The 14,348-nt window shown below is 28.1% G+C and overlaps 2 protein-coding genes across 3 annotated transcripts in view; one reads left to right on the forward strand and one right to left on the reverse strand.

Moving 5' to 3' along the window:
- The window catches only part of LOC111674613, a 175,622-nt gene that overhangs the window by 141,999 nt on the left and 19,275 nt on the right, over positions 1 to 14,348 (forward strand). The window lies entirely within an intron of this gene.
- LOC111674579 lies at positions 431 to 1,101 on the reverse strand. Its single transcript, XM_023435224.2, has 2 exons — positions 1,087 to 1,101; positions 431 to 1,021 (listed from the first exon to the last, which is right to left on the reverse strand). Exons 1-2 carry the CDS (start codon positions 1,099 to 1,101, stop codon positions 431 to 433), a joined length of 606 nt encoding a protein of 201 aa, XP_023290992.2.

Raw genomic sequence — 14,348 nt, forward strand, 5'->3', positions numbered from 1 at the left:
TTGCGGTTGAAATTATTCTACCAAATTTTATTAAAATTTTAATTGAGTTAATATCAAAGTCCCTATATAGAACCACCTTCTAAAATTTCCTTTATGGACATATCGTAAAGAAATTTGCACCATGTAAGTACTTTTGGATAGTAGGCCAGAAACAAATACTCAGCTCTATTGGTCAAAAATGCTGGACTTAGTGGGGATACAAGTTGGGAGTTTATATAGTTATTTCTTTATTGTTTGAAACTTTTTAAAGAAAATGGTCTAGAAATAGTGTAGAAATACAAACGGAAGAAGGTACAAAATACAAATATCGCATGTTTTAATGATTCTTATCAAGGTATATAAATTTTATTTTATAAACATACAAACTAATTCCTTAAAATATTTATACTAATTTACATTTATTTTGTACATATGTACTTATAGTAAAATCCTAAACATTTGGTGGTATATACAACTGACTGCTGGGATGACTTGTATAAGTCAGTGATTGTTGTACCGGTTCCTTAGTAGTGAAGTCAAAAACTGGTGCTACACCACCATTGTGCACTTGAGTCTTACCACCTAACGTTTCATATTGCTGCTGTATAATTCGTTGAGCATTAATGGCTTCTTCCTCGGTGCGATATTTTACAAAACGTACTTCTGGTTTATTGTGATTTTGAGTCTTAAGATTTTGTAATTGCTGAGTTAAGCTACCAATATCTGTTTGTTTCGTAAGAACATAAATGGCCGTTTTACTTTCAGCTCTATTTCTAACTAAATTTGTAATCGCATTAGCAAGACCATTATTTTCAGGAGCTCGTATGAAAATAACACGTAAATTCATTTTACGTGTTTTTGTTAGCTCCCCGATGTTTGGAACATCTTCGAATTCGTTTTCGGGTGCGGAATATATGTAAAATTCTTTTTGTAATATAATATTAGGTAGAGGTGAGTGGTTAGTACCGGAGTTAATATTATGACTATCGTAGTTGTATCCAATTTTATTAGCTTGTGTTAAAGCAAATAATGCCACAAACACCTAGAATAAATATTTTTCATGAATTTATTAAATGTAATTTAATATTTATAATGTCTAAAACTTACCATTAAAGATTTCATACTTTTAAATGTATTATATATATATTTTTAAAAATAAAGTATAAATTGTATAAAGATTATTATTTTAGTTAGCGTTTCTAACCACTTCTGTTAACGTTTTGAAGACTATATGAATACCGCTATTTTATTTTATAGAAAATTGATACAAAATACTTAATATACATATATATTAAATAATCATTCATAATTAAAATTAAATTTTGATATACATTCTCATGCTTCGCATTAACAACTGTCATGCGTTAAAATTTAAGCATCTTATTAAGTTAATTTAATCAGAAAGACTGAATCTTGTTTACTAAATTATGTTTGTCTATTGACACACTTTTGATCCATCACACACATTTTAATTAAATAAACGGCTCTATTCCGTGAATCTGTTGATTTGAAAGCTCTATTATAATAAATTAATCTTGATAAGTAGTTAGTTTAAATCAAGTTTAGACATTTTTGATGAATATCTTTATCGTGTTTTTATACATAGTTTATATTGTCTTTTAATGACTTGTGTGAATTTTTTTTCTCTACTATTTTTAGCATCTTGTCAACTTAATGATTTTGTGACAAAGAAATATCACAAATCTAGAGCTGTCAATATTTTGATTAGCAGTTTGCCTATGTTTACATTAATGTACATATGTATTTACACACACATGTGTACATAAATATTTGTTTTAGTTTTTCTATTGAAATGTTATAATTAATTGGCCTCGGCTAAAATATTGCAGAAATGACATTACCATTTCAATTTTGGTGATTCATTGAGTTCAGGTTAATACCATTGAAAACATTTAAATTCGTTTTATTTTTGCGTAATATATAAGTACCATCAGTAAATTCATATATGATCTAACTGTGGATCAAAATGGGAGCTACATTCAATTAATGTGTTGGGTAGAACAAATATACTAATTAATGCAATTAATTCGAACCCTATTAGGGGTGTTCGTGTTGATAATGTTTGTTATTCTAAAAACACTTTTGTATAACAACATGAATATTTTTAGTTTGCATTGAAAAATATTTTATATAATAATTTTTTCTTATCAAATATTTTTTCATTCGTTCAAAAATTTTGTTAGACTTGTTTCTTATTAAAAATAAATTTTTATTAAATAATACTTAATCGTATTAATATCGTGAATATTACAGATATTCCAATAGGTTATGGGCCCAGGACGTTTGGGTTTACAAAATAAGTGTGTGAATAAAATATTTCAATTCAAGATTTAAAAGCAAATCATCAAGAAACAAGATCTGAAAACGAATCAAGAATCAATATATCAAATCAAAATGGCATCATCATCTCTTTATCAGATTGAGAAATTGGATGATAAGAATTTCGAAATATGGAGTGTGCAAATCAAGAGTGTACTAATACATAGTGGTTATTGGAGGTATGTAAACGGTGAAGAAAAGAAAATTGCAACATGGGATGCTACCAAGATATTAGAGTGGGATATCACCGACGAGAAGGCTTTGGCGACAATAATGTTAAGTATCAAAACCTCTCAAATAAATTATATAAAAAATTGTGCAACGTCTCATGAAGCCTGGTTGAAACTTAAGGAAATATACAAACCTAGTGGTCCTATACAAAAGGTTTTTATATAAAAAACTTTTAAGTTTAAACATGAAGGAAAGTAATAGTATGGTGGAGTATTTGAATACATTCTCCGATGTTGTGGAAAAATTAAATGAAGTTGGTATTCAATTACAAGATGAGTTGCTAGTTATAATCTTATTATCAAGTCTTCCAAAAGATTATGAGAATTTTGTGATGATTATAGAGACTAGAGATGCTCTACCATCGCTTTCGGTAATTAAACTTAAACTCTTAGAAGAGGCTGATCGTAGAAAACACCAAGAACTTGAAGGATCAAGTAGTCAACAAGCCTTTGGTGCTATTAAGAAAGAAAAACTTAACAAAAGCAACAAAAACAATAAAAACACATCAATTTCAAAAACAACTAAAGGTAATTGCTTCATTTGTGGAAAGAAAGGCCATTATGCTAACAAATGCAGAATAAAAAGTGATGAGAAATCGTATTCATTAATTGCAATGGCACAAACTAAATCTTTGGATACGTCAGCATGGTACATAGATAGCGGGGCTACAAGCCATATGTGTTCCAACCGTAAGTTATTTACAACTTTTGATGATAATAATGAGATTATTATGTTGGCTGACAAAAAGTCTATAATTGCAACGGGAAAGGGTGACGTTAAAATAAAAATGAATAACAGTGTTATTAAACTTAAAGATGTACTATATTCTCCAGATTTACAAGGAAATTTCTTGTCAGTAAGCAAGGTTGTAGAAAATGGCGGAACAATCAAGTTCAATAGAAAAGGAGCTGTTCTTATTGAGGAAGATGGAAATGCACTTATACATGCTAATATAGAAAACGAGTTATTTGTATTTAAAACAGAAGTATTCCAAGAACAATTGAATGCAATGGCTCATAGTAATCAAACATGGCATAGAAGACTTGGTCACCTAAATTATCAAAGTTTAAAAGAATTATGCAGTAAACAAATGGTAACTGGACTAGATTTGAATAAAGAAACTCAAGATCAGTGTAAAACGTGTATGATGGGAAAAATTCATACAGCGGTTTTTCCAAAACAATCTGAAAATAAATCTGAAGAAGTCCTTGATTTAATTCATTCGGACGTGTGTGGTCCAATGAATGTGGAATCTCTTGGCGGATCGAGATATTTTTTATCTTTCATAGATGATAAATCAAGACGAATCTGGATATATTTCTTAAACCAAAAAAGTGAAGTGTTTGATAAATTTAAAATTTTTAAAAGTATGGTTGAACGTCAAACAGGTCGTCAAATAAAGGCAATAAGAAGTGATAATGGTGGAGAGTATACCAGCAATAAATTTAATAAATATTTAGAAGAATGCGGCATTCTACGTCAACTAACAGTTCCTTATACTCCTCAACAAAACGGAGTCGCGGAAAGGTATAACCGAACACTGGTAGAAATGGCACGATGTCTTTTGATTGATTCCGGACTTGACCATAAATTGTGGGCTGAAGCTATAGCTACAGCAGCTTATTTGCGAAATAGATGTCCATCGAAAAGTTTAGACAACAAAACTCCTCACGAGGTCTGGACGGGTCGAAAACCTAATGTAAAACATCTGAAGATATTTGGTTCAACTGCTGTTGCATTAAATAAGAAACATAAAGGCAAGTTTGATGAAAAGGGTTCATTGTTAATAATGGTTGGTTATTCTCTTGTATCTAAGGCTTATAGATTATACGACAAGGAAACAAATAAGGTGTATGAACGTCGTGACGTATTATTTGATGAAAACAGAATACCTGTAAAAAAAAAGAATTCTTCAAATAAGGAATTTATTTCGTTTACTGATCTCATAAAAACAAATGAAGTAGTACAACATGAAAGTCAAGCCGACGTAACAATTACGGATGAAAATGTACCAGAAATTATTCCAGAAGAAGAGAGTGATGAAACCATTTCTGAAGATTTTTATGATATGGACGATTTTGCTGGATTTACATCACCAGTAGAAGATATTCCTGAAGAAACCGGTAATGCAACCCGTGGACCTGGACGACCGAAAATTTTAAGAACAGGTAAACCTGGACGTCCAAGAAAAGCTGTTAATTTACTAAATAATGTGGTGGAGGATAAAGTTCCTAAAACATATAAAGAAGCATTATCTAGTAAAAATTGTGAGAAGTGGCAAGAATCAATGATAAAGGAAATAACATCTTTAAGAGATAAGGGCACATGGTCACTAACTGAACTTCCAACTGGACACAAAGCTATAAAATGTAAGTGGGTTTATGCTTTAAAGAAAAATATAAAAGGAGAAGTTGAGAAATACAAAGCCCGACTTGTTGCTAAAGGTTGTAGCCAAAGGTATGGCATTAACTACCGAGAAACGTTTTCTCCCGTAGTTCGCTATGCAACGATACGTATGTTAATAGCTTTAGCGGTAGAGCATAAAATACATAGGGTGTACTGTGGATAGGAAATCTTATTCCGGATTTGTTTTTTACCTTGGTAAAAGCGTTATTTCTTGGGAATCAAAAAAGCAATCCACAACAGCACTCAGCAGTACAGAAGCCGAATACATGTCAATATCTAATGCATCAAAAGAAGCTGTGTATTTAAGAAGATTGTTACAAGAGCTTGGTTTTTGGAAAGATGAAAGCGTGGTGTTAAATGTTGACAATCAAGGTGCTATGAAGTTGGCTATAAACCCTGTATATCACAATAGAAGTAAACACATCGATATTAAATATCATCATATAAGAGATGTTGTTCAATCCAAAGAAGTGGAATTAAAGTATTGTCCAACTGAACATATGATTGCTGACATATTCACAAAGAATTTACCAAAGGCTAAACATTTGAATTTTGTTAATGTGTTAAATTTGAAATAATTTAATTTGTAAAGAAATATCCATGTTGAGGAGGAGTGTTGATAATGTTTGTTATTCTAAAAACACTTTTGTATAACAACATGAATATTTTTAGTTTGCATTGAAAAATATTTTATATAATAATTTTTTCTTATCAAATATTTTTTCATTCGTTCAAAAATTTTGTTAGACTTGTTTCTTATTAAAAATAAATTTTTATTAAATAATACTTAATCGTATTAATATCGTGAATATTACAGATATTCCAATAGTTCGTTTGTATGGTGTCTAATAAAGAATCGATTTCAATAATTTTTTGTAAGATTTTTTTTGTTTAGCTTTAACCATTAAACTATTTGGTATTTTTTTTTAATAAAGTAAAAGGTGTAAAATTTGAGTTCTTTGTTTTGTGTTGCACAAACTGATTATTAATCCTTTTTGCTTAAAATTTTCATATTAAAAAAAAACCTTCCAAAATTTTAAAGTAAAAAAACCTTACGAAATTTTAATAAAATTTTATTAAATTATTACTTTAAGTATGAAAACATACATACATTTAAAATGAAGTATGTATACATTTTTTCTAATATTTAACAAGTTATTATTTACCTTTCCCCATTTATAAATGGTCTACTTAACTAGTTTAGTCAATAAAAGGACACACCTTTTACGTGACACATTTCCAAACCAACCACACAATATATGTATGTATGTACATATGTACAACATACAATTATTAACGAAGGTAAAGAACTTTACATATAACTACACAAATATAAATAATACCTAAACCGTCTTATAACAAAAAAGAAAATCTAAAAGTTAAATTCAAAAGTTCATAAATATGGACAGAAAACTAGTCAAATGAAAGGAAAAAAATCCCTTTAAAAATGGTTGACTTTAATGGCATCACACCACACCACAGCACGAATAACAATGAAATCCTTTAATTTACAACTCGTATATCATAATATTTACAATATGGACGTAACAGTGGAGCTGGGGTAGATGGAGGAGAGGACGCAATAAGGAAATGTTTGAATTATAATTTATTCTTTAACATAAACGTTGTTGGTGGTTTTTCAAATCATTTCAATCAATTAAAATAAACCATATACTTAACTATTGTAATTATTTAGCCAAGCGTAGGTAGTATGGCTTTGATCACTGACACCAACGAATGTTCAGCTGCCAAAAATTTAAATGGCGCCAAATTAGTACCTTTGTACAAACAACCAATATAATTTACAAAGCCAAGAATGAAGGAGAATATAATAGTAAAATTATCAAGGTTAGCGTATTGTGAAACATGTTAACTAGAAATCGATGTTGTGTTCATAATATAACCCTTAAACGGATTTCACAAAGTATAAGTTTAATTACCTAAGCAAAAAAGCAAAATATTTGCTTAGTTTATTTCCATTCTTTTTATAGAAGCTTTAGTAAAAATGAGGTCTAGTTAGTGTGTTATTATAACCTACGATCTGGAATAATCGGTTTTATTATCCAGCTATAAGTACATAGGTTTTTAAAGGATTCGTAGTTTCTGTTTCATTGATGCGAAGTTCAGTTCGCCTGACACATATGCTAACCTGAAGCACACTTCTCATTGAAGATAATATATATACATATATTTGCAAGGATTTCTTTAAACAGGGACATGTTTTATAATGAAGCTTTTGTTCTTGAAATGGAAATCTGTGTAAAATTTTATCGATTTATTTTTATAAATTGGGACACAAACTTGGCTACAAAGTTTTAATGAAAAGTCTACCGGACAGAAGTGCAGACGTAGTTTCACAAAACAGAAAGTGCTTCTAATTTACAAATATTAGATCAAACACACAACAACTACTCTTCTATAGTGGTGTTGTGTAAAAAAACTTTCTAAATTTACTTTTAAGGGTTAATTTATATCAACAGTTTCGTAAATTAAATTGACTTCTTTTAACCTTTTGTAAACTGGCTACTTTTTACTTGATTTAATTTTAATTTTGTTGTTTTTTTTGTTCCATACGTAGTGAGATGTGTGTTCCAAACAAGAACATGAAAGGGCGTTTTGCGTCTTGTTCTTGTCGTTGTTGTTGCCATTGCCACTGTTGCTGTTCTGGTTTTATTAGCTGTTTGTTGCATGATTGTAAGAAGTTAAAACTATTTTATGTTTGATAATATCTAATTAAAGTCCACACATACACATGCTATACTTTTACAAGGAATTTTTTTGCCTCTTTTCCTTCTTCTGTAGTCCTTTCTACAACTGTTTTACCTACATTGGTCTTCACATAAGAAAAGTCTTGAAAGAAATTTGTTTTATTGCTCTGAACTCTTGCATGTTGGTTACTAGATTGGATTACAATTTTTTCATATAAAAATTAAATAGAAAAACAAGTGAAAAAAGGTTAAAAAGTTAAACTAGACTTATAGCAAAATATTTACGTTGTACCAATGCAATAGCATAGTAGATGCATGTTTGGTGAACATTAAATATTGCTTTAATAGATTTTATTTTATTGTTAAAATAAATTTAATAGATTTTAACACATTGTACAATAAATATTTTGTTTTTTTTTTTCAAATCGTGGCATTTAAGACTCTAAAATCAATTGATTTGAGGTGCAATTTACAAGGTCAATTTTTATTTTTAAGGCTTATTTTTTATTATTTGATATAATTACATGTACAACCATGGAAATGGTACTTTTATAACCTTGAATTAGAATAATACACATACACATTTTTTGCATTATGGCATTACAAATACATTAAGAGAATTATTATAATATTTATAACCCATAACTATACGAGACACTTGGGAATTATCTTTTATCCAGTTTTACTTTAATTTACATTTAAAAATAATCAAATTAATTTAAAAATTCATAAATAAAAATTTAAACAAAAACACAGCCATCATTATAATGCTCTTACTGTAATAGTAAACACTTTCACCAATAATCGTCGCAAACCATGTTGGTACACAATTTAAATAAAATTTTAAGGCCTTCTATCTTATCCCACTATGTTTAATTTGGAATATTTGTATTTGTGAAATAATTACTATCAACATTACTGCTATTATTGCTTTAATATAAGTGTTCTCTTATGTTTAATCAATAAAATCCATTAACTTAATTATTGGAAGGAAAAAGAACAAAAAGCCAGTTAAATGTTGCCAATGTTAAATTGCTATTGATAAATGCACTATTAAAGTATATTATCCTTTGAATGTAAAATTATTTGTTTTTTTACAAACGCACTGGTGGTTTAACATAATAATTAAGTCAATAACAATGGAAAACAAAGCGATAACAACAGTAGTATAAAATTCCAATTGAATGATAAAAATTCAACAGGACTTATTCTATACTAGAACTTGTGACTATTACAAATATGAGCTAGAGTAAAGAATTATACATAAACAAGTAAGAAATTATAGTCCTACGAGGCCGAACTTATAATATCCTACACCTGTTTCAAAAATAAAATGTGTTTAGGATTCATAATAAATTATTTTTATTGAATTATACTTTGCCTCAGATATATGTACTTAAGACATTCTATACATTAAAGTATACCAGTCGGCTCAGAATCATTTTCGTTAACCTTGTAATATAACTAAATGTCGCAAATTTTGATATAATAATAATAATAATAATAATAATAAGATAATAAAAAATGAAACTTGACACCCAAGGACGAAGCTATTGAAAATGGTTAAAATCGGTTTATTATTTCCCCTAACCCCAATACAACCATATATCCCTATTATGTCCATAATTATGATAAATGATCTATTAATTCTATCAAAATTAGCATAACTTAGTTTTGAAGCAAAACACAATTTAGGGGCATTATTATTAAAAAAATTCCACATATTTTACTTACTACTCACTGGTGTATTATTTCTTAATAATTTTATATTAAACGCATGGATATATCCTTAAGATTTGTTTTACAAAATTTCTAAATGTTTAAAGCTATCGTCTGTAGGGTTTCCCATTTATACCCCAAATATACACTCTCTAATTAGGATAAAAACTAATGCGAATATACATTTTTAACGTAATGACATGATATTATTAGAATATGTGTTATTTTTTAATATTTATCATTTTTAATAACTTCTAAAATTTCTTGTTGAAACTATTATTGCATCTATACTGATTTGCATATTTTCGTCCAATTTTGTTTTGCCAAATACTATTACTTATTTATTCAGAATAAAAAGCATACTCTGCATGGCATCACTGATCTAACTTTCACATAAGTATGTTATTTAAATCTCAAGGCCTCGTTCTTTAAGTAAAAAGTTAAGTAAGTGTTACTTAACACGAATTTTCAATTTTTAGATTGGGTCACTTGACACGAAATTGCCCATATATAAAACTACATCTGCTTTTCTATTCTGATGTCAATTTATTTATAACATTAAGCCCCGTTAACTCCACCACCGGCTTTCGCTTAACCGAAAGTTATTCTGCCGATTAAAATATTTTTTGTATGAAAACTGTCAATTAAACCATAAGATAAAAATAACCAGATATTGTGATAATGGGGGTAAAGGTTGTTAGGTTTCAAAAAATCAAGGACAGTTTGTAGTTTCGCCTTGAGGTGCTCAAAGTTCGAAATTTGGAGAAAAAAATATAAACCTCAATTTGTATATAAAACTCTATGATTGCCAAAAAAAAATTCTAAGAGAATCCAAAATTTGTAAATTAAATGATACGATATGCCAACGAGCGCACTGATTTACACATCTACATTTGCGGATGATACCGCTTTTGTAAGCATACATGATAACCCTTCAATAGCTTCTGAACAACTCCAGCTTCACATCAGCGAATTGGAAAAGTGGCTGCACAAATGGAAAATAAAGGTCAATGCAACAAAATGTACTCACGTTACATTTACCTTAAGACGAGAAAATTGTCCTCCCGTACAGATAAACAATATAAAAATTTCTGAACAAAGCCATTTGAGATATCTTGGTATCCACCTTGATCGCCGCTTAACATGGACTCACCACATTGAAACCAAGGTTACACAAATACAATTAAAGTCAGCTAAAATGTACTGGCTAATTGGACCACGGTCAGCTCTAGACTTGGAATACAAAGTGCTTTTGTACAAAACTATTATAAAACCGATATGACTATACGGCATTCAACTGTGGGGAACAACCTCCTTATCTAATGTTGAAAAATTACAAAGAAAGCAGTCAGCACTGTTAAGATCAATAGCAGGTGCTCCGTGGTACATTCGCAATAGTAATATTCATAGGGATCTCAATGTCCCTATAATACGCAAGGAGATCAAATTCTCTTGTTTAACCTACTTGTCGAAACTAATGGATCACCCAAATCCCCTTGCCAGGGAGTCGATGTCATTTGAGGGTCATAGACGACTGAGAAGAACGGAAACATTGGATTTTGGAATTATCGAGAACTTTGGTTAAAATTGCATTGGCAATAACATCGTTAGTTATTATTTAGGTTAAGATTTTAATATTTATTGTAAATTTTTACAGAAGAAAGATTCAATAAAAAATAAATAAAATGAAAAAAATGATACGATACAAATTTATAAGTATATCACATAATGAAATTAAAAACTCATATAATATTAAAAAATTCTAAAACAAATGTAGGTAATACATTTTTTCAACTATAAACATTTACCCCCTTATTTTGTAAAACAGTGTAAAACACTTTACCTTGCGTTGAATATATTTTCATACAAATTTTTAAAAATACAAAAACAAATTATATGAAAATTTAAGTGAAGTGAGGGGAAGTGATTTCTGTTTAATATTAGCTTTCTTTTTGTACTGTCCCAATAAACCAAACGATATTTTAACGAAACGATATCACTTAAATAAAAACTATTATAAGTGATTGTCGTTCTCGTATCGATAGTATTGATGTGCTAAATGGTACCTTTCCTTATGATATAGTTTTTCCAAAAAAAAATATGATAACATTTTCGCTTGATTTTTTTAAGCGTTTGTATTTTATTTAGTTTTTCTTGAAAAAATAATAATAATAATAATAAATGATATTGTAACAATACCGTTTTAAGTAATAAAATATAATAACATTAACATATTATAAGACAATAGCGTTTCCGCTATCAATTCGTTCTTTGCTTTATTGGGGTATCAATTAATAAATTTTTATTTTTCCAACACAGAAAAAATTAATACATAACTAAAATGAATTTTGTAATAAATTGTATGAAATGACTTTTTTTCAAACTTGCACATGACTGTAATTTTTTGAACTTTTACTTTTTTCACCGATATTCATGAAATAATTGCATAAAAGTGCACTATTTACTATACATATATTCTGTTTACATAATAATCCAATAATCCAATATTAGCGAATTTTGTATAAAAAAAATTAAATTAAAACGTTGGAAACCAAATCTAAAACAGGAAAACATCAGAAAATATAGTTAACATCCATTCTTTAAAGGGCTAGCAAATTTCATTGATTTTAATATAAAAAAAATAGAAAAATAAAAATAAAGTTAGACTGTTTTAAGTAAAGGCTGTTAAAAAAAACGTATTTTTATATACTATTAACTTCTGTCGGTAAAAGCAGTTCATAATATTTATGCTGAAACTTTTATTTGTGAACAATCAATGTTTAAATTGAAATTTTGATTGTTAAAAAATAACCTGATTTAGAAAATAATGGTTAGAATATTTAATAAATTCTAACCATTATTTTAAAATATGGTCACCCTAAGCACAACACAAAAATATGGTTGTATTCTTCAAATCCAAATCCGGCGATCTGTTTTTTATTGTTATACTGAAATGGATTTTTTTTTATTTTTGAATATACTTAAATAATGTGAATGTCTTTTAATTTTTAAACTTGATTTGAGATACATATATCAGAATACATGTAAACAAGTAATGTGTTTAATTTTATTAAGGAATCAAATTTCAAATCATCTCACTCAACACACAAACAAGCAATGTAGACTTACAAACATATGTATATAATTATACTTATACATTATAATCACAATAAATTTATAAATACAAAGATACTGAAGAACCCTGCAGTTCAGGAGAGCTGCAATGAACTATAGACTTAAAAGGGTTTTCATTTTAACATTAAAAAGCCTCGCAATCTGTGCATTTTTTCCATTGAATTTGTTACAAATTTTATTGAACATTACTCGCACAAAACTAATATTTTCTCTCTCAAATAATACGGTTACCAATTTGATGAAATGTCTATATTTAGACAAGTGTTTTATGTTTCAAGTGATTTAAATGACTACACAGGTAAAACTTGGTAAGAACTTATACTTTGTGAGACATATTACTAAACGCGAATCGCAGGATTATTGAATAAATACATATAAATAAATACAGGATAAATGAATAAATACATATTTTTATAATAAATAAATATCTGTCTGAAAGACTTATTATGGTTTTGGTTTAAAGAAGACAATAGATTGCGGTTTAAATGAACAAATAATTTTTGTCACATAAACCTACACGCACATGTTGCTGTCAAATACCCATTGTAATGTTTACAAATCACGAAATTTCTCATCAATCATAATAATATGAATTAAAGCAAATTATTCCTGAAATAAGTATTTTAATATTATTATAATTAAATTGTTTGAAATAAATATCACATATTTTTGGATTTGTTCATAATAATTTTCTTATTTTCATTTAATGCTAATAAGTACATTTTGGAGGGAAATTTTGTTTTATAAATCTTTGATAAAATAATAAATATTTTTTGAATGTGGAGAAAATACACATATAATATGGAAATGTATAACAATGTCAAATAGATATACTTACATATTACTTATGCATAAATTTCTATGTATGCGTAAATGCTTAAATATATTTATTTACATATGTAGGTATGTATGCGAACAATTTATATCTATTTAAAACTCCTTTAATAAATAATTGACAGTAAAATTTCTGAAGATAAAAAAGGTTAATATGTAAAAATTTGGTAATTAATAAAAAGTGTTAAGTGTAATTTTCGGAAGGGATCATGTATTGGAATAACGGACAATTGTGAATGATCGTTAAAAAATTTAATGTATATTTTCTTTATACAAAAGTAAATTTTTTACGGTAATATTTGTGTAGATAAAGGTACTATTTGTGGCAAATTTTATATAAATATTTTAATTGGGTAATGAGTTATAGGCGTTTAAGTGGCTTACTGGAGAGGCCTTGTATGGGGGCCATGACCACTTGTGGACCGATTGAAAAAATTCTAGTATTGTTTCTGTATACAAGGGTAATATTTGTGGTGAATTTTGTGTAATTATCTGAATTAGGTAAGTGATTTTTCGGGATGTATATTGTGGATATGCACAATGGAAAAGTTTTTTCCTTTGTATGAATTACATTGACATAGGACTTTAATTTGTAAAATTTTGTAAAGATATAAACATTCTAACGGAAGTTATTAACAATAAACAAATTTTCCGGTAATACGTACATTTGTATGGAAGGTATATGAAATTGTGAACCGATTTTTCCGATTTTTAGCAATGTTGATCATGGTATTAAGATTAGTATCTATGACAAAATTCATCACATTATTTATAATAATTTTTGTAAAATATACAATTAAATATGTGAAAAATCGCCATTTTTTCGAGGTTGTCTTACACAGAAAAAAATATCGGTAGTTTATTTTCAATTAACATGTTTTAATTTTCTTTTTTATTTAAACAAATTTTTATTTGTCTTAATTATCTCGTTTATTTGAAACTGTTTAAAACTTAAGTGTAAAATTTTGATTAAATTTTTAATTAATTCAATTAATT

Source organism: Lucilia cuprina, chromosome 4, assembly GCF_022045245.1.
Source record: "Lucilia cuprina isolate Lc7/37 chromosome 4, ASM2204524v1, whole genome shotgun sequence".
Lineage (NCBI taxonomy): Eukaryota > Metazoa > Arthropoda > Insecta > Diptera > Calliphoridae > Lucilia > Lucilia cuprina.